Raw genomic sequence first — 20,747 nt, 5'->3', positions numbered from 1 at the left:
CTGCTGAATCCTACATCATTATTTCTCCTTCCTCTTTGGAAAAAATGGAACACAAACATCCCCTTCCAGCACAAGAAACTTTTACTGCCAATACCTTGGCTTTACTGCAGAGGAAGAACTCCACGTCCTAAAACCCTCTTCCTAGGGCTTGTAATCTCAAGGCCCCTATGCATTGATTCTTTTCACATTGCTCACAAAGAAAGAAGAAGGCTAAGCATCTTTCTTCCTATTTAGAAAGGAAAGTCCTATCCTGCTACTAGCAGGATGTACTCCTGACACCTGCCATTATTAGCCCCTCAGATGCTGTTTCCAAGAACACCTAAAATTGATGTTTTCTATGCCATGCAGCCATTCTGAATGACTTCTAGCCTGTAGAAAAGATGTAGTTTTACTAAGCACGCTCATGGCCTTACACTGATTATTACAGACACTCCCATACTATCATCATCACACTGTGTAGGTCAAACCTCTGAGCTCCCCATGGGTTCACCTGTTCTTCAGAAAGGCCTAGAAAGGAGATGTACTACCTACATACCTTCTTCTCAGGTGACTATTCCCTCAGGTGTCCTATTTGCCTCTGATAGATAAAAGTTGTTCCGTTTGTTTCTGCCTACTGGCTTTCCAAGTGCTCGGTGTACATGCTCACTCACACTCTCATTGGTGCTGCCTTTTTCTACTAAAGCAGTTGACTTAATAGCTGATTGATGACTGTGTTGTAACAAGATGGTAGTCTCTAAAGGCCTTAGTAGGGACATAGGACTCTACTGAGTTATCCAGCTACCAGGTGCCTGTACCTTGTATAAATATGCAAAGTAAAATGTTATCCTTTGGATTTAAGGTTCATTCTAACTGAAGAACTCAGTATCAAAAAGTCATTTTCCAGCTATAAAACATCAAGTTAAAAAACAAACAAAAACATTTAAGTGGTCAGGACAAAAGGCTCAAATATTAACTTCATTCTTGTACCTGCTGGTACCTTATGGATAAACATATGTATATACATTGTCTTTTAATTCCACTGAAGTCTTTTGTAAACAGAGCTGGTGTCAAACCTTTGGAAAAGAAGACAGCAGGGTTCTCTACGGTTTCCAGTCTGTAAATACACAGGGTACTTTCATTTCCTTCTGCCTGCTGTTATGAACTGGACTCATGAATTATTTCCTGGTGCCAGGAATAGATAAATCATCTCACTGAAGACTATATTATACTAAAAATTTACTATACAGATATTTGTTGGGATATTTTGTTAAATGGAAGCTTTAGAAATATCTACCTTTGAGAAAACCATGTTTACTATTCATTTAACCTGGTTAAGCTTTTAACCTTAGGTTTTTAAAGTGGCATTACAGCCCCATTCATGGGAACCTTTCCAAACTCAATGGGATTAAATCCATGATGTAATTATCTACAGGTTTGGGCAAATCCAAGAAGATGGCTATAAACATGCCTAAGCATTGCCAGTGTTTTGGTCTCGTGTGAATGTTGTAGATGCAAGCAGATGTGTCTTACCTTTATTTCAGATGACAAAAATATGAGATAATATGGCACAAAATTATGACACAAAATAATAATGATCGAAAATTGAGAAAATATGTTAACAGGTATAAGTCTCCATTTTGACACTGTGGGCACATCTACACATGCTATTAACATGGAACAATAAACTCAGGTGCATATTGAGTCAGAGTTTATTGTTCCCTAACACACCATTTGAATACACGCCCAAGACCAAAACACTTTGAGCTGGGTCAGTGTAGTGCTGGCTGGCTGACCACCCAAGGGGTCAACCTGTCAGCCCAGGGCTATTCTGACCCAGTTCAACATGCTGCAGAAAGGCTGGCTGGGGCACAAGGGTGCTTCAGTGTGGGGCTAGCTGGCAGGCAGTCTCCACATCAAAGCACCCTCATGCCCCAGCCTGCCCTGTCAGTGTTTACACGTGTGGGACTGTGGAGTAAAAAACTCCACAGTAGGATAGTACTTGTATTTGCAAGTACTAACCTACTGTGGAGTTAATTATTTTACTCCATCCTAATAGCATTGCATGTGTAGATGCTGAGGCATTTACTGTGGAGCTAATTAGGCAACTCCACAGTAAACATCTCATGCAGACTTGCCCTGTGATATGCTGAATTCTTGTGATACTTTTGTTTCATGTGTACATTTCAAAATATCCAGCTATAGATGTGGGGTTTCATTTGAACTGTGCATTTTCATGGATTTACCCACTCTCCTTAAATGTTTCCCTATCCTTCTGCAGGTGCTAACAGTCTGACTCCTACTGTGATTGTAATGGCCCACAAGAAGTTGTTTCTAAGGAAGGCAAAAATGGGCTTACTAGTCATCTTCTCAATGTGTTGGGAAGGCTGTGGTAATGAACCACAAACGAATGTAGAAAGGAACATTCCTGTTTCACTTTTATCTCGACCTCAGAAATGTGTGCACTTGTATATATTATATTAGGGGCTGTGCAAAGCTTCTGTTGTTGATTCTATTGTGGAGATTTGGCCCAATTTGGTGGCCAAATCTCCTAATCCGAATCAAATCAGGAGACCTTTTAATCTCTCTGAATTGAATCAGAACCCTCCGAATTGAAGGATTCGATGATTCAGTCATAGACACGGCTTTAAATATTTTTTCTACATACCTCAAGGTACCAGGTGGCTTGTGAATGCTGAGATGCTGGGGCAGATAGAACGCTCCATGGGGGTGCAGGGGGGTCCCCAGTGTGCTCTGCAGTGGACCCGGAAGTGGAGCTTTTTTTTTTTTTTTTACTGAAAGGCCAGTTGCGGAGATAACTGATTTACCACCTGATGGACGGGCAAGGGTGTAGGGGTTGGTGGAGCCTTTAATACACTAAGACAAATTGCGAGAGCCCAAAGCGTCTAGACCCACATGCCTCAGCATTCTATTTTTCTCCCATAACATCAAGTCATGGCAGGCGAGATTGCAGACGAGTGGGAGGAGCCAGCAAGATGTCACCGTAGACTTCGGCTTGTTAGCTGAGGTGCTACAACTGTCTTGGTGTAGAAGATAGAGCAAGAAGAGAAGAAACTGCTCAGGCAAGTGATGAGCTCCAGACATTGACAACACCTAGGTCAATAGAGACACGCCTATACCACAGATAGCGGTGGTACTTTTGGGGTGAGAGCCCACCATTGGACATTCACCTAAACAGCTGCTTACCAGCCACATAACTGGCATTCTGGCACTGGTTTATTGTTTGTGATTCTATTACCCATGCAGTGTGGATAAGCATCCACAGGGCTACTGAGCAAGAACAGTAGGCCACAAGCTGGATGGCCAGATGTACAGTCCCACACATTCCTATCTGAGTGTAAATCCCCTAAAAAAAAATAAGTTCTGGGAAATTGGAGAGATTAAATTTCAATGCCCCTCTGAATTATGGGGTCCTAGAATCTTGGTCTCCTGCTTCCTGAGCAAATGACCTGTCAGTTACTGGAGCTAAAACACAGGAAGGTCCCTATGTCCTCTTCCCATGTTTACACATCCAGGATACATGTATGCAGAGAAGCATACCGTCAACTGCACATACATGGGTAATAGAAACACAAAAAGTGTGTAAGTGCTAAAAATGTCACTTTTGTAGCTGGAATATTGTCATTTGGGTGCATAAAGTGAAACAGAATTATCCCCCTAAAGTCTATGATATACCATGTATTTGTTCCTAAACAAGCAGATTTACCTATGATAAAGCAACATCTGCCATCTAACTGGTAGTCATCCTAATAAGATTTAAAACTTTCAGTCAACTAGGATAATACAGGATGACAAATTGGCTATTTTAAAATGGGTTGCTTGTCATTAAAATGGTTAGGTTCTAATATTGTTTATAGATTTAACGGGTTTCTGGTTGCTTCTATGGATGGATAGATCCAGACATCAGTCCTTAGAAACATACTTTAAACAATGTGCTTGCACAGTTGCTTAAAAGTCATGGAGCAGCTGTGGTGAAATTGTAAAATCTGCAGTTTTATTATGCCAATGACTTTCTATTGGCCTCAGTCATAAAAAAAACATACTCCTCACTGAAGTTCCCTGCTAAATAATAATTTAAAAAAAAAATGAAAACCACAAAAAACAAACACATGCAGGCTGGGTAAAGTCCAACACAGACACGGAAAAAAAAGTTTGCCTCATCTAGCTTGTCTTGATTGGTCTAATAATAAATATTTAATTTTTTTCTACTTCACAGTTATTCCTACTGATAATTAATTCATTCCCAATGGAAAAAAAAATGCAGTGAATAGTAAATGTTGAGTGAATTATTGCTTAGAGGAATTTGCAAATTGTAATTGGTCCCCCCAGCAGGAGTTAATTGCATGACGAACTGTCAAACTTTTTTTATTTCTACAGGTTTGGAATTTACTAATTTAGATATGGGATCTGCTGGACTGAATATCTCCCCAAGAGAGAAATCAAGGCATTCTAAATGACGCGCTATGACTTTGAAATTTGGTGAATATTTAAAAAAAAAAAAAAGAATGTTTCTGGAGTATAAGCCATTTTTATCCCTCATCTTTTGTCTCTATTGTCTAATGTACATCAAGGTCTAATGTACTGTATACTTCAGGCAGAATAAAAATAGGTTCCAAATATAGCACCTACTTGGACACAAAATAGATGTTCCAGAAAATACTTATCCAGTAAAATTACAACATAAGTGTAGTGCCGATAGGTATAATATCATGGAATCAATGGAAAAAAAATTCTTTCTAATCTCACTGACAATGGATATGATCTGAATTATCTTTTTTAAACTGAGAATTCTAATATAATAAAGGGCTTTGTCTGTCTGTCTATGTTTGTCTGTATGTCTGTCTGTCCATAATGCTTTTGGACAACTGTATATGCGCCGTTGAGAGAGCGGGTGGCAATTGGCTGCACGGGCACAGGCTGCATGAGCTCAAGTTTGAACCAGTGCTGGGAAAGTTTGTGGTGGTGACGAACACACCCCAGCCACCTTAGCAGCTGGGTTTCACCATGCCTCCCTGCCTGAGGGCAAAGGGGGGGGTCACAGTGGCAGCAGCCCCCCAGCCACCCATCCCTGATGCCCTCCAGAACACCCAGCAGGGAGGGGAAGGTAGTGGGCAGGGAGGGAGGGGAGTGGGGCAGGAGGAGGTGAAGAGGGGGTCCCAGTGGCAGCTGTTGTTGGGTCCAGGTGGTGGAGAGGGAAGGGAGCAAGAAAGGGGCCTCAACAACAGCTGGCAGGGAGGGGGCATGGCAGGGAGGGAGGGAGCCTGCATAGGCCTGGGCAGGTGTGGAGAGAGGAAGAACCCTGTCCTGACAACAGCCAGCAGGGAGGGGAATGGAGGGAGGGAAGGAAGCGGGGTGGGGAGGGAAGGTGAGGGAAGCCCCACTGTGAGGCGGAGATGGGTGGGGGGAGGGAGACCCCTTGCTGGAGGTTGAAGGAGAAGTTGGCAGTGGCAGAGGGAGTCTTTACATGGCCAGCACCAAAGGGTGAGCAGGGGGCGATGGGGGACCAAGTAAATACTCCCTGAAATCCGTCATTCTTGATGGGCAATAAGCTAGTACATAAATATTAATATATCCCTTGATGCATTTAACAGAAATATTCTAAAACTGTTCTCCAGACTACTTAGAATCAATTTTCTAATACTGTACGTGTTTCTTGTGCTTGTTTTCTGCCTCTGGTAATAGTGATTTAGCTCGTAACATTAAATAGTCAACAGATTTGCATGCAGGGATAGAGGAGGTGAAGGGACTTCTTGAATATGATGTAAACAATCTACTGTGATTTGCATCAAATAGCACTTAGAAATGGATTACAGCTGTTAATTTTCTACTTATACAAATACTGATTATGTGACATAGTAAGAGATAACATGATTAACCATATTGTGACTATAATAATAATATAATTGAATAGATGTGAAGCCAAGAAAAACTTATCACAACTATCCATTCAAATTTCCTAAGGTTTAAGCATACCCTTGAAACCTGAAAATAGTATTTATTAATCTTATGAACATACATAGAAAATTGATCTGTCACATTCCTGTAGACCAACATTAGCTGATGGCTATCATCAGTAGTACAAATCAGGAACAAGATATGTTATAACAATAAAAGTTGTTTTTTACTGCAACAGCGCTAACAATCTGGGCCATTTAGCCTTAAGGCATATATTTATTTTACAGCAGAACTAAAACCACATACCATGATCATTTAATAGACTACCTGAGAGTGCACACATTAAGTTGAATCCACTTTTTTTGTGCATTTTACAGGACTATTACAAGCATAGATTCTCATGTTCCTGGCATCATCACCAGTCAAAAAACACATTGTAATTTTTCCAACAGCCACAGCAGTAAACGTTGAAAGGTTTCATTAAGGAACTATTATCAACATGTTCCATCTTATAATTCTCATGCATTCCCATGCAAAAATAGAGTTATAAATAGTTATATTTTTAAATAATTGCTTAAATTTACAATTAACAATTGTATGAAATAATCTCATGGAATGCTAGCTTCTTTAAAAGAAGCAAAATTATATATCATATATATTTACACACACACACACACACACACAGTTGAGTAGGTTGTTCAAGGACTATCTCAAAATAAAAAAAAAAATTATAAAAATGCTGCAACAGAGAGTTTGAAAGAAAATACCACTATCCAACAGAAATATATATATATATTTGTTTAATTTTATGCAAAGAAGGCTAAAATACTTCCACAGAATAAGAAAGAAAAAAAGCAGACCTAACCTCATGGATGTGTTCTCTTAAAGCAAGACATTTTCGAATATTTAAAATGTAAATAGTTTAGAACAAGGTCTCTGAAAAATAATATCTATCTGCAAAACAGAAGGATAAGATAAATAAAGAGCAATTTTCAACTGAGAGGTTTCAGAGGACGTGTATAAATGTTATGTTTAGAGGGACCTAACCAAGGTTAGGTTGATCTAAATGCCCAGTCATGCAGACTTTCATAGAACTTAAATCACCCTAAAAATGGCGTGCCCAGTCTAAAAGAGGATAACCCCACCTAATAAATTCCTGCATGTGTTTACAGTCCTGGGGCTGGGAACGGGGACTTTTTGAAGATATCAACAAATCAAATTGCATCAAATAGTACTTTTCTATGGATTATAGCTGTTAATTGTCTACTTATACCAATACTGATCATATGACACAGTAAGGGGTGATATGATAAACCATATTGTGAATACCTACACATGGCAGAACCCAACTCAGGTCACCTAACCTGAGCTGGATTATTTAAATGTTTGTTCTCACCCAGAGTTAGCAGCCTATTAAGATGAGGGGGGTAATTCAAACCATTCAGAGATGATAGTTCAGGTTGCTCACAGACACAGGCTGGATACTTTTAAGCTAATACAGAATCAAAAGTGACCATAATTTAGCCTTCTACTTGGATCCCACTGACTTACTGTTTTAAACCTTAAATCCCAATGGAGGAACATTCAGGCTCCTGGTCATCGACCAGATACCATATTTTCTGCCATTTACCTGCAGCTTGAGTTGCTTAGCATTATATGTCACTTATAATTAAAAATGTTGATACTTAAAAAGATATGAGGTAACACCTTAGATGAATGGGACAGTTCACATCTCTCAGAGCCACTATTTCAGCTATGTGGAAACTTAGATATCACTGGATCAGTTACACTTTTTCTACAACAGCTAGGGACTGATGTGTTTGTTAATGGATGATGAAATTTTGATGCTAAAGATCGGAGCCTGGATGAAGTGCTAGAGGGCTGATATGGCAGACAGTCCTGTAGTAACCCTCTCTATATTCAGACAGGGAAGTCATAGGGCTTGATTGGGTAGGTGCTTAAAAGGCTTGGTTAATTCATATTCTACCTAAAAGTAGATATATGCAAATTATAAGAAATAATTCTTGTCTAAACCCCGGCTGTACAAAAAATAATGGTAAAGCTCTCATGAGGTTAAAAGGGGTGGGATCTCATTCCTTGTTTTTGCCTTGTAAAGCATATTGCAGCCTTTAAAGGAGCACAAACTTTACAAATAACAAAATAATCAGATAAACTAAATGGAAAAGCCAAATCCTGATATCGTATAGATACACATACACTGTCTATCTTGTTTGATAGAGGGAAATTGATAGATATAACCTGGTGTAAATCTGGAATGAGATGAAAATTTGACCACTTAACTTCTTCATGCTTATCTGAAGTGAACCTTTTAATAACTGGGGAAAGTAGCAAGATTTCTTCTTAAAATGAAGACAGGGCAGAGAGGCACCTTACAAGCTAATTTGGTCAGAAATGCAGTCTTTAAGACTAGGGACAGACATTACACATAAACCAGTTTAAGTGATCAGAAACTGGTTTAAACCTGTAACGGAACAGACATTCAGTGCACACAAGCCAGTTTGAAAATGACTTAAAATGATTTGAGATAAACCTGGTTGAACGTATTATCAGACTTAACTGATTTGGGTCAAACCAGTTTACTCAATGTCTCCCCAAGATTCCTTGCTGATTTAAGTTAAACCAGACTCCCCCAGCATCCCGGCATGCTCTCTGAGCTGGGCGGGGCTCCAGACCAGGGCTGGCTCCTCCCCTATTCTCCCTCACTGGAGCTCTGGCAGAGACTTGCAGGCACAGAGGATCTGCCTGGCTTCCTCCTGCTCCCCGCTTCCCCTCCTCACCTCGCTGCTCACAGCTCAAACAGGGATCCCTTCCTCCTCCCTCCCACAGCACAGAGGGTAGCCAGCATGTGCTATGCTAACTAATGCTGAGAGGTGTCTATGTAAGGCAAACAGGAAAGTGTCTTTAGGGCTCTTTGGAGCTAATCAACAAGTAATGTCCCTCCTTGGAATGTTCCCTTCCTTGCAAAATGTTGTTTAAGAAAAGCTTGAACTAATGAGAGGGGCTTTGTTTTCTGATGGGGTGTTCAATGCTGATAACAGAGCTGATAAATGCTCTGCTATCAAGGTGGGGGGAGCCCCCTCTAATCAGAGTGTCCTGCAGGGCCTGGCCACACCACCCTCAGCTCAGCCCTGTGGAAGGGAAGGGAGGGCTGCTCCAGCACCCTCCGGCTTCTAGCCTGAGCCACTGCAGGCATGTGCCTGAATTTCCTCAGTCCAAAGGGGATGCCTGTATGATTACACACTGGTTTAGCCTAGCCAGGTTAGACTAACCTGCAGAGACTGAATCAATTCAGACTCAGGCTTTTTGAATGTCTGTCCCTAGCCTAAGGGTCTTTAAAAATACTCAAGGGTGTCTATACATGAGCAGGAAGGCTGCTCCGATGTGCTAGAATTCTAGCACATCAGAGCAGAACAAATTAGTCGAGTCTCCTGGAGCATAGCAATTACCATGCTCTAGTAGCCTTTCACATCTCATGTATCGGCATCCCCATGCTTCAAAATGGCAGTGGGGGTGTTTTATCTAAAGCTTGTTCAACATCATTTGAAGCACAGGGACACTGATACATGAGATGTTCTGGGTGCTTTAATTAGAGTGGCTCTCAGGGCTGCCCTAATTAAAGTTCCCCCCACCCCTCCACCCCCACTCCCAGAGCATGTGTATACACGACCCAAGGTGCTACCTTGCCCTGCCTTCTGCCTGGCTTCAGATTAACACAGCTAACTACCTCTCCTTCCTTACAATGACAGACATGTCTAAGACAAAAATGTATTGTCAGTTATGTTTAGATTATTTCTGCCCCAAGATATAATAATTCATAGAACCAATTTCTTTATATGTTATCTTATGTCCAAACAGTTGAGGAAAAGGCCCTTATATTTGGAAACTTCTGTAAGGCAGGCTGTCACTTGATATAAAGCAGAATTATGCATGTTGTATTTGCTTTAAGTAATTATTTAATGCTACATTGCAAAAGGTGACAGAACACTGTCAGAGATAATGTAAAATTTGTGAAACTCCCAAAGTTCTAACAAACCTAAATTTTGACCTTGCACATCTTTCCTTTCTTTCTTACTTTTTTGAATGCTTATGAACTTAATTTGATTGTAAGTGTTTCAAGGATCAGTTTCAAGCAGTGTTTTTTAACTCAGTGGGTCATAGGAACTTTCTCAGCACTCTATTCTAATTTGCAGTTTTGCTATAATAAAAGTCCCAAATATATTGCTACTGTCTAGACGTTTTATCTGAAACAAGTGTCCTTTGTAGTCTCAGAGGACTTTTCTATTTTATTTCCAGTAAATCAAAGTCTGTGAAGAGCTTTGGTTCTTATTAAGACATACCCTTCACAGTCCAGTGATTGCCAACGGTGGCAAGCCATTGACAGTTCATTTACATATAAGTGATGAGTTCCATCAGGTAGTTGGCTCAAAAATACAATGGACATTTAAAGCTTATCCAATATTTCTTGTTCTTTGATGAGCATCAAGTGCCAATTTATATATAGAAACTGACTATTGAAAAGTAAAGGCTTCTCTTCCCTGACCTTACACTGTCTTCTACAGATTTGGAGTGACATATTGTCACTGAACTAATGCAAGTTCATTTCTCTAAAGAGACATGTAGAACAACTTGGGATTAAAAAATATCTATGCAGTTGTTAGCTTCATAGACAAAAATCCCAGCCATATTCATTGGTAGGTCTAATTACCCTACTATAAGGTAGACCTACAAGGGCAGTGTCTAACTCTGATAAAAACTGGATATTTAATTCACTACCATTGATTACTAGTGCTGAGCTGGAACATGATAGGGCTGGTATAGACAGGAATTTGGCTGCAATCTTCAGCACTGCCTAAGTCCCTATATTATACCAGAGTGGTGGCTAACAGAGGGATGAGCTACACCCAGCCTCATGGGGGAGTAGATGAGAGAATAAGCCACACATGATCAATATTAGTCACTTAATTCAATGCAGTGTTGAAGGTATCTAGATAACCTGGTGATGACAGCGGGTGGGATAAGACACTACATACCATAGGGCAGATCCATTTTTAAAGCCTTTCACCATTCAGAAATACCCAGAATTAAATGTCAACATAACATAAGAAGTGCTATACTGGGTCAGGCCACAGATCCATTTAGTTCAAAATCCTATATCTCATTGGGGCAAAGAGTCTTATCTTCTCTCAATCTTCATTTCTCTTTCCAAGTGCTAGAAGTTACTGGGTTATATGACCAGCAGCAATACGTATTGGTGTTGTTATGTTTTTGCTTGGTTTGTTATTTCCTTTTTCCTTAAAAAACTAGAGACAAGGTAAGAGGATATTCCCCATCTCAAATAATGAAAGCTACTGAAGCCTAGTTGCTGAGGCCATGTCTATGGTTCTGTTATCTGCATTGTAAGGTGGAGGTCAGGAAGATCAATGCAGCAGTGAATATTTCAACTTCTCCACCACAGGTACTTCTGCACACATATTCCTCTAGCTAGTGTTGCATAAAAAACCCTTACTGAACAAAGTTTCACACTATGAAGTGGGTGTAAACACCCAGTTTATCCATACACCTCAGTACCTACCTTGCACAGTGGAATCACACTAGCTCCATGAACTGAGGTAACTGTATGTACAGGGAGGAAAGGGAAACAAGATATTCCACTTTAGGGCCAAGTCCTGGAATGCTAAGTCAATTCTTCGGGATGGACAGACAAAATAACTATATTGATTTCAAAGGGTCAGAGGACAGTTGACTGTCTGTTAAGCTGATCTACTGCAGCTTTTTCAAATACCTGTTTTATTTGTGGTAAGCAAAACCTGAAACATGATAATTTAGCAGGTATTTCATTCAGGGGTAAACTGCCCCAATTTAATTCTCACTAACTATAGGATACAGCAGATGGAGAAAAAAGTTATAAGGGATATCAGCTTAGTCTCTCCTCTGTTCTCACTGGCTTTGGGGGCCTATAACTGCCTTAATTACAGTCATGATCATGAGCAATAAATTCTCCTCCCCCTTTTTTAAATATGAAATAATTGTTTCACCTGTACATTCCCTCACTTGGGAAAACTCTCTTTGCTGTCAATGGGAGTTTTGCTGGAGCAAAGACTAAGTCCTGGGAATCTGATCCTCCTGAATTTTAAGAAGAAATATCTAAATTTACAAAATGCAGTGACTGATGTGTTCTGGTAACTGCTTTAAAATATATCACAGTATTTTTTCTCAGTTTACAAGATTTTATTGTGCTAGTTTTGTCCTTTGAAGCATGCTTAAGGTCTTTATATCAAAGATCGTATGAATACCAAACCGTATGCTTCAGAAAAATGACCCAAGTTACATAACTAACTAGCTTTTCACATTTCGTTCAAACAACTTCATTGGTGATGTTTGTCATTTTGTGAAAGTTGTATGTGCTGCACAAGCATAGATATAGTATCGTCCTTGTTTCTCCCCAACACTAGGAATCCTGAGAAGGGTTTTTCCATTTCCATTCTCTCATTGATGAGGCTACTAACTCTGCTGCCACTCGAAGATCAGCTGCCTTTAATGCTGGATGTCCACTCTCTAGAAACACAGAATGATCATATTAGATTAGATTTGAAAATAAAGATCTATCATACAGCATGACCAAAACCAACCATTATGAGACAAGATTGATAACTTAAGTTGAACATACTGTCTCAACAATTGATATTTTGGCAGCTGGACTGAAAAATAAGTAAATAACAATTTTTGATCAAACAAACAAAAAAATCATTTTTCTTACTGAAATGAAAGAGTAAAACAAATTGGCAGTTGTAAGGAAACCAAAGGAATTGACACACTAGATCCCTGGAATGATTGATGCTGCCTGTGTCCTCCATTTATTCAATAATCCAGGTGTTATAGCTCTTTCCCAAGAGGCAGAGAATCCATACTCAAGTTCTTCTTCTGCCAGATGAGCTTTGAACCCCTTACTTAGGAAACAGAAAATGAAAATTGCAGGGTCATCAAGACTGCACTCCATCTCTAGGAATTTCCTTCTTTTATTTACTATGGGACAAGATTTTGCCTTGTGGTGGAGGATGAGGCTGTCTTAACAAGTGTTTTCTTTCTTGTATATGCCAAATAAGAGACAAGCAGTATGACTACAGCTTCTTACATGCATTCAGTTTCTCTTGGAAGAGTTACTGCTCTCCCAGGAGAAACTGCGAATGTACAGATGTTCAGGCTCTCTTCCGTAGAGTAAAAATGGCCACTCCAGGAGAAAAATAACTTGGGAACAACCAGGGTTTTATATTACTATATTATATTTATAAGAGCTTCTCCTTGGTTGATCACTGGGCTCATGCTGCAGCAGGAAGCACAACATATTCCCTTCATAATCCCTACATTGTGCTGCAGGGAAACATAGACTGACCATAGGCAGTCTGGGTCAACCAATTAGGGCTGCCCTTTGCACTATTGCCATCTGTCACCCAGAAGACTGAGAGCCTGCACATGTGTGCACAGGGACCCCTGCAGGTGCACAGTGTCAGCACTGCAAGCTCTCCACTCTTTAGGGCCTCAACATTCGAATGTCTATACATGTGGCTCTGAGTAAGTTTCTCTATCAGGAGAACAAACATGGGAGAAGTATCCCAGAATATTTGAATGTGTGTACCCTGGGGAGTGGAGCTAAACATGTGGAAGGGAAGGAGATGGATACATGGATACCCTTTATACCATTCATTTTAGGAGAGTCAGATAAATCCTGGAGGGGAGCAGTAATGAGGATATGGCTTCTACATGTTCAGATAGATTTTTTTCCCCCATGACAAATTTATTTCTATTGAATCAGATCAGTAAGAATGGATGAGGAGCCTAGTATTAGCCTCTTGATCTAAATCAAGTAGACACACAATGTGTCATGTTTATTGGGCTGAGCAAACTAAGTTAATTTTTAAACAAATTCATGATAAACAAAGGGAGACATTTTCTTGTATGCATGTATTTGTCTCATATGAGTTATTGTATTGTATTGTATGCGGGATTGCTGTAGTATGTTTATAAACATAGTGCCTTAGCATCCCATAGCATCAACTAGCAATGCTTTGCACAGAGAATTTCTCTTTAAAAATATAACCATAATATGCAGCTACGTTTCTGGAATGCATTTTGGTTTAATTTAAAACAAATACCATGTAGCACTTAATTGGCATTATTTGGATAAATTCTAGGTTACCGTATGTGAATATAAATTTTTAGACTAGACTATTCAAAATAAGACCGTGATGCTCATTAATTTATTCCAAGTAAGAAAAAAAACTCAGAAAGCAATAAGACTCATCTTTTTCATCTTGTTAACATTTAAATAAGTGAGAAAATGGCATTTCACTTACTTGAATACTTGAAGTCACAGGGGCTATTTATGCCAGAAAATGTGTGGGACTGGGTCCCATATCCTTCCTCATAACCAGGGATCCAGGTTTTCCATTTGTCATGGAAAAATGAAGTAGAACATGGATTTCTCATTTTAGCAGAGAAACTCACAGATTTGGCAGTTTTGCAATGAGCTCTCTGAAGGCTGGCAGAGTTCCAGCCTGCATGGGGCTGGGAGGGAGCAGGAGGAGGGCGGTCAGGCAGGGGGTACCATGTGCATATATATGCACATGGCTGCCAGGTAGTCTAGAAAGCACCTTCCAAATGTAAGTAGTGGGGGGGGTGGGTTGAGGCCCCCATAGGGAGAAAATTGGGCATATCTGGGCCTGGGATTGCTGCCCAGCTGGGCAGTGCATTGGGTTTGGGGCCTGGGGCTCCAATACGCAGTCACAAGGCCCTGGTGGGAAGTGGGATGGAGTCACAGGTCACTTGTATGGGGGTGGAGGGGTGGGGCTGGCTCCCCTCTGCTGTGTGCATTCCCAGGGGGGGAGAGGGGACCCGTGCCCCCCAGATCTGTGTACAGGCCAAGGGTAGGGCATGCTGCCCACTGCAGGCTCAAGCTCCTGCCCTGGTGCCCTCCCCAGGGGCCTCTGCAGCCCAGCAGGGGAGGGAGCTAGGTTCTGATTTGCTGCAGCAGCCACCACCAGAGTGAAGGGCACTGACAGGGTCAGTGGGCTGTGGGGGTGGGAGAGTGAGGGGCACAAGAAGCAACAGGGGAGCCGTGGAGGGGAGCTTTCATTTCAGTCATACTTTTGGGGGGTTTATCAGAGAATCTGAATTTTTTTTATCAGAGAAAACCAGGATCCCTGCTGATAACTTTTGGGCTTCATGTTTAAAAAAGGACGTGGGGAAACCAGAGAGATGCCAGAGGTGGGTGACAAAAAATGATAAAGGGCTTGGATGGTAAGTCATCCAAGGAGAGGATGAAGGATCTAAGCATATCAGAAAGGAATTTTACCCACTATGATCAAATTGATATGGATTGTGAGGGTTTTTGCTTTCCTGTATAATGGGGAGCATGGCCATCTTTCTGGGATTTCTTTAGCATATATTAGCAACTTTTGCAGCAGCAAGACATTAGCTGCTGTAGTTCCTCTGCTTTCCCTGTGGCAGGTTAAGATACTATTCTTGGGTTTTGTGTCAGAGTTAACTGTGTAATTTTGCTAAGGAGCTAGAATAATGGATTTCTATAGGATGGGTTGGATAGGGATGCTCCTGCCTCAGGCCGGGGGATGAGCTAAAGGATCTCTCAAAGTCCCTTCTATCCTACTAGCCTACATAGGCATTAAAGGTAACCAGAATGAAAATGTTCCCCCAAAGTTTACAAAGCTGCTTTTTGCACTGTTTTCTTTTAAATCTAGACACCAATAAAACAACCTGCTCTATAGATTTTGCAAAAGGAATCTATTCAGTTCCACAAAAGAAAACTCCCCTCTCACAGGTTGTCTATTTGCTGTTTTGTTAGTTTTCCCCTCTCAACTGCATCCTAAACAGAGGTGGGAATAACAGGAAGTCTCATCTGTAAAACAGGAAGGGAAGGAGGGCTGGAACTACTCTGAATAATCCAGTTAATGCGTTGATAACCAGTTTGCTGCACATGCCGTACCTGAATACTGAATATACTCCTTCTACAGCTTTCAAAACTGTTATCTGAACTATTTACAGATTTAACTATGCAGATACCCCTCAGCTTAGTGATTACCTCATAAAATATTCAAGAAATGATCATTATAAAGGTAATAGAAACAAACAATTGGCAAGAACATATACATTAGGCTTTCAAAGTATAACAAAAAGCTGCCACCACGACTTCAGTAGCAAAATAAAGAAGTCAGGAGGAGAACAACAACAGAAGGGATAAGAAAGAGAAGCAGCTGGAAGAAATAAGCAGGAAGCCCCAGAATGGAAACTGTTGGCAGGATCTGTGGAAAATAAACACATATCCATAGAACTGAACTGCATAAAACAGTCCATTACCAAATAAGGGTTGAAAAAAATATAAACATAATTTGTTACCACCTTCTAGTCTGTTAAAAATGGGGCTCTTGAGAGTTTTGAGATCAGTCCAAATAAGAATAATCACCACTTCTGAGAGGAATTGATTTGTAAATTCTCACATTCTACTTGCTTTGTTGTGCTGCTGGGGCTCTTCCTGATGATTTAGTCTTGAACCCTTGATCATTTAAAGGAGGTTGTCACCCCAACAGTCTCTTTAGCTTTGAGTAAGCGTTTGTGGCACCTTAAAGATTTTGCTGCTGAGATTTGTATTTATTTAGGATCTGATCTAAATCTAAATTAGGTAGCTAAATGGGAGTTAGATGGAATTTAGCTGCCTAAGTCACAAGAAGTGATCCATGCAATCCAGACTGACCAGATTCCAAAGGCTGCAGAATCAATCAGTCACCTGAATTCATTTGGCGCCTTCATTTTTGCCTGAAAAAAAAAATCTCCTGGCACCTAAATTTAAGATTCTGAACATGCTCATTTTGTGCACGCAGGTATCTAAGCCCCATTGTAATCCAGAGTGGAACTACCTCTATCAAAAATCTGCATTTACAACTGCCTTTAAAATTACGTCAAAACATTGAACAATTATCCTTCAGTATATAAAAAGCTACCCTAAGCCAGCCCACCACAACATATACTTCCTTCTCAAGCCAAATGTGTGATAACTATACATGAATCTGTGCATGCATGCTAGGCAGGGTGGGCAGCTACTTTTTTATTTAAATCAAGAAGGGACAAGATATTGTCTTCATATATTTTTCAGTAGGAAGACATATTTGGGAGGAAAGCCTGAACAAGTAATTAAAAACGGGTGGGGTTGTGGGGCTCTGTTCCTACAATTGCTCATTGCTCTGAGCAAAGATTGTGAAGAATGCCTTGCAAACATACTAATATTATGCAAGAAGTCATTTCACCTCTCTGTACCTCTGTTTGCCCATCTTGAAAATAAGGATAATATTTGTATAGAGCTTTGAGATCTACTGATTATAACCCATACATGAGAGAAATTATTAATAATTGGTATTACAACATAAGACACATGCTTAGCTGCAGACACCTTGTACAACATAGCAGACAGCTGTGAATTAGCTAAGTACAGGACTCTTAGAATACAGCTATTGGCAACAAATAAACAAACAGATGACAAACTTCAATCAAAAAGAGAAACAAAGAACTATGGGTGAACCTGAAAAGAAGTTTTATTTCTCCATACACATAAAGCATATAAGAGCAAGGACACACATTTAAATCTAGGCAAACAAATAGCTACAAATACTGGCCATGCATTGGTGAAGATAACGATGAAGTGATGCATGCATTTGATGCAACAGTGTAAGATTTATATAATAGAAGAATCATTCCTTCTATTGGAGAAAAGCTATGGGATTTCAAGTAGCATCTATACTTGTTTATGTAACACAAAGCCCATCTAGCAAGTCTTTTATTAAAATTAATTCAGCATTTCTGAGTAAATATATTTCTTCATAATTTACAGAGGTTGTGCGTGTGAAAAAGAGAAGTGAGTCATCTTGTCTCCTCAGACAGATGATATTATCAATACGTATTGCAATGGATTTTGAAGATTTAAAGTGAGGTTACAATAAGAAAAAATAACTATGCCAATCTTGCATTTTGCTTTTCAACCAGTCACTTCCCTTTATTGATTCAGTCCAGTTTTACTTCTTTTTCTGACAAAAATGGAAGGTTTTTTTATTACTTTTCATTTCATGTAGCTTTGCTGAGGCAATAGAGATGTACGATCAGCCAGGGTCCTACTCTGACTCATGTGCTCGCAGTAGTACTATAACTGAAATTCCAGCTATAGAAAATTCATTATTGGCCATGCTGACAACTTGACTTTCAGATTACAGGCAGAGTTTATAGGGCTAGTAGTTAGAAAAGACAGCCCACACATTTTTATATTGAAGTGTGTAAGAAATAACAAATGTGGAAACCTACAATGCCATTTTTAGTCAGCCTTCAGATTGTAACTACAAGGAAAATGAAAAAAAAATCACATTGCCTGCAATTTTACCACCTCAAGCAGAATTCTTAAGTTATACATAGACACAGTCACTAAACTGTCACACAAGTGACAAATAGAGGATGTACACTGGAATCAGTAAGGAAAGAAGAAGATCCTTGCTAGCTATCTAGTGATGAGGGATCAATAAGTTTTGAAAATTTTGTTTGGTTAAGCACTGGAAGTCTGAACAATTGTTTGCCTTCTGGGATATTGCTGCCAGAGACAAGCCCCTTCTTCCTATCTGAGCATAACTGAACCAGGCTTCCACCAAGTGATTTGGGGTTGGGAGAAAATAAGAAGAGAAAAGGAAGGCACCTAAGAGGCTTAAGTTTGGTTTGGTTCTAAAAATGGACAGATGGTCTGAAAGAGCAAGGAGTTTTCTTATTTACTTAAAATAATTTATCAATTTGTAGTAATACGTATAACCCATATGGACCTCGCATAGAATTAGACTACCCCCCAGAAGAGGAACTCTGGATGTGGGAAGGAATGTCTGCCTTTGTAAAATTGTCTCCCTTACTTAAGTCTGCATGGAGGACACTTAGTAGGTCTGAGTTTTGCACTTGGGGAGGGAATAGAAACTGAGTTGGATAAGGGAAAAGTAGGTTAGGTCTCAGAAACACACATGCTATTCCTGATCTCAGGCTGTAGAGAAAATTCTAGGAAAGTTAATTTAGGACGAGTCTACATCTTTTTCTCTACAGTCCTCCCTGCTCACATGGATTCTTCAGGCAGCTGAAGCAAGCAAAGCATGTGAAGACAGAGATCACGTTGAGAGATTAGAAATGCCCCAATGGTTTTGTCTTTCACAGATCCATTTCTCATGACTTGCAAGTTTTGGAGAGGTAGGAAACCCTGTTTACCCAAGAAAATGATACTCAAGTAATTTTAGGTTATATAAGCAAGAATTACTTATTCCATTACACTGCAGTGGAAGAAATTAAGATACTGAATAGCATTGAGCAAAGGCACTGCTAAGAACTCCCCAGTTGGATGATACTTGATTTATATTTTTTTTAATCTATAGTCTGCCAACTTTTAATTCCTCTAAAATGTGAAACATTGATTTTGTATAGTGCTTAATCAAAATTTTGTACAGTACCGGAGACTAAGTATTACATCAGCAAAATTACCTTGATCAACCAAATTTCTAATCTCATAAAAAAATGTCATCAAGTTTGGTTGAAAAGATCTACTTTCCATAAAAAATGTCAAATAGTATACGTCATATCACCACCCTTCCATATTTATTGATCGCATCCCATTTCAGGCTTTCCATGATTTTGCACAAATCAATGTCAAATCAATTGGCCTATGGTTAGTCGAATAATGCAATAAGTTTAGAATGAGAGTACTGATATGGGCTTCAGAGATAATCTGTCTCAGACAAATTGGGTTTATCTAGCTGCTATAAATTAAACATTACAGAGTTACGAAATAAGCAGTCTGCTTTTAGGATGGCAAATCTAAAAAAATAAGGTGGTGGCTAGAAGAAAACTGCTTCCTAGTTAAAGAATCTGCTGGCCAAAGGTTCTGATATGAGAGGTCCTGCATATTTAAGACTATAATCTTATTTTCATTTTGTCAACTGTGCTTTTAAAATGAAAGCAGGATGCAACAGAAAAAGCTACAGTTTGCAAAGAACAGTGGAATATTTACAAGACATATTTCCTTTCAAAATATTTGTATTTGAATATAACCTCTCCTTCACAGTCAATTTCTACTGATGGTCCCTGCAGTAGCCATAATCTTATGTTTATCACATTACAATCTATTGCCCAGGAAAGGACTGATATTGCAAATTCATTATTGTGTTTTTAAATTTAAAACTATAAAAAATTAAATATGAGATACTGTTTTATAATCAGTAATGGTGACAGGGGTAATCAATAATAAATAATGGACATAAATAAGTTTGAAAAATTCCTGAAAGATTTTCTTTAAATATAATATTATATGATTTTTTAATCCATTCTCCATTAGATTTCCTCATATTTTAGCTCCAGTATATTGATGCTTGCATATTATCATATTTTGTGCATCATGGTTGGTTCTATATTTCTAAAAAGTTAATCCACTTTAAAATTTATTAAGCAGTAAAACTAAAATTCTATTAACCTTAATGGGATTTACAGAAGGGAATTCACACTTAATATGGATGCAACAGTGCTGCTCAAAATTGTTGCCAGGAAAAAAGGCAGGCTTACTGTAGTTAAAGCACAGCTATCACATTTTCTATTTATGTATAGTCCTTCACAAGGGTAATCCTCTGTGTATGTGGAAGAGAGGAAAAAAGCCAGACACTGGTTGGTTAGTCTTATCTAGCATCTGAGAAGCTAAAAAGGTAGCTGCACGTACCAAAGAAGGGTGGTCTTGGTGTTGAGAGAATAACAATTATTAGGATAGGGAT

The 20,747-nt window shown here is 39.5% G+C and overlaps 1 protein-coding gene across 1 annotated transcript in view; it reads right to left on the bottom strand.

Annotated features, from left to right (window-relative positions):
- Positions 1-12,350: 12,350 nt before the first annotated feature.
- The window catches only part of IQCM (IQ motif containing M), a 182,567-nt gene continuing 174,170 nt past the window's right edge, over positions 12,351-20,747 (bottom strand). The window contains exon 11 of the mRNA XM_025198514.1: positions 12,351-12,468. Within this exon, the coding sequence (XP_025054299.1) occupies positions 12,362-12,468 (107 nt within the window). The 3' untranslated portion in view covers positions 12,351-12,361. The remainder of the gene's footprint in view (positions 12,469-20,747) is intronic.

This window comes from Alligator sinensis, unplaced genomic scaffold (assembly GCF_000455745.1).
Source record: "Alligator sinensis unplaced genomic scaffold, ASM45574v1 scaffold169_1, whole genome shotgun sequence".
Lineage (NCBI taxonomy): Eukaryota > Metazoa > Chordata > Crocodylia > Alligatoridae > Alligator > Alligator sinensis.
This window is presented reverse-complemented; position numbering and strand designations above follow the sequence as displayed.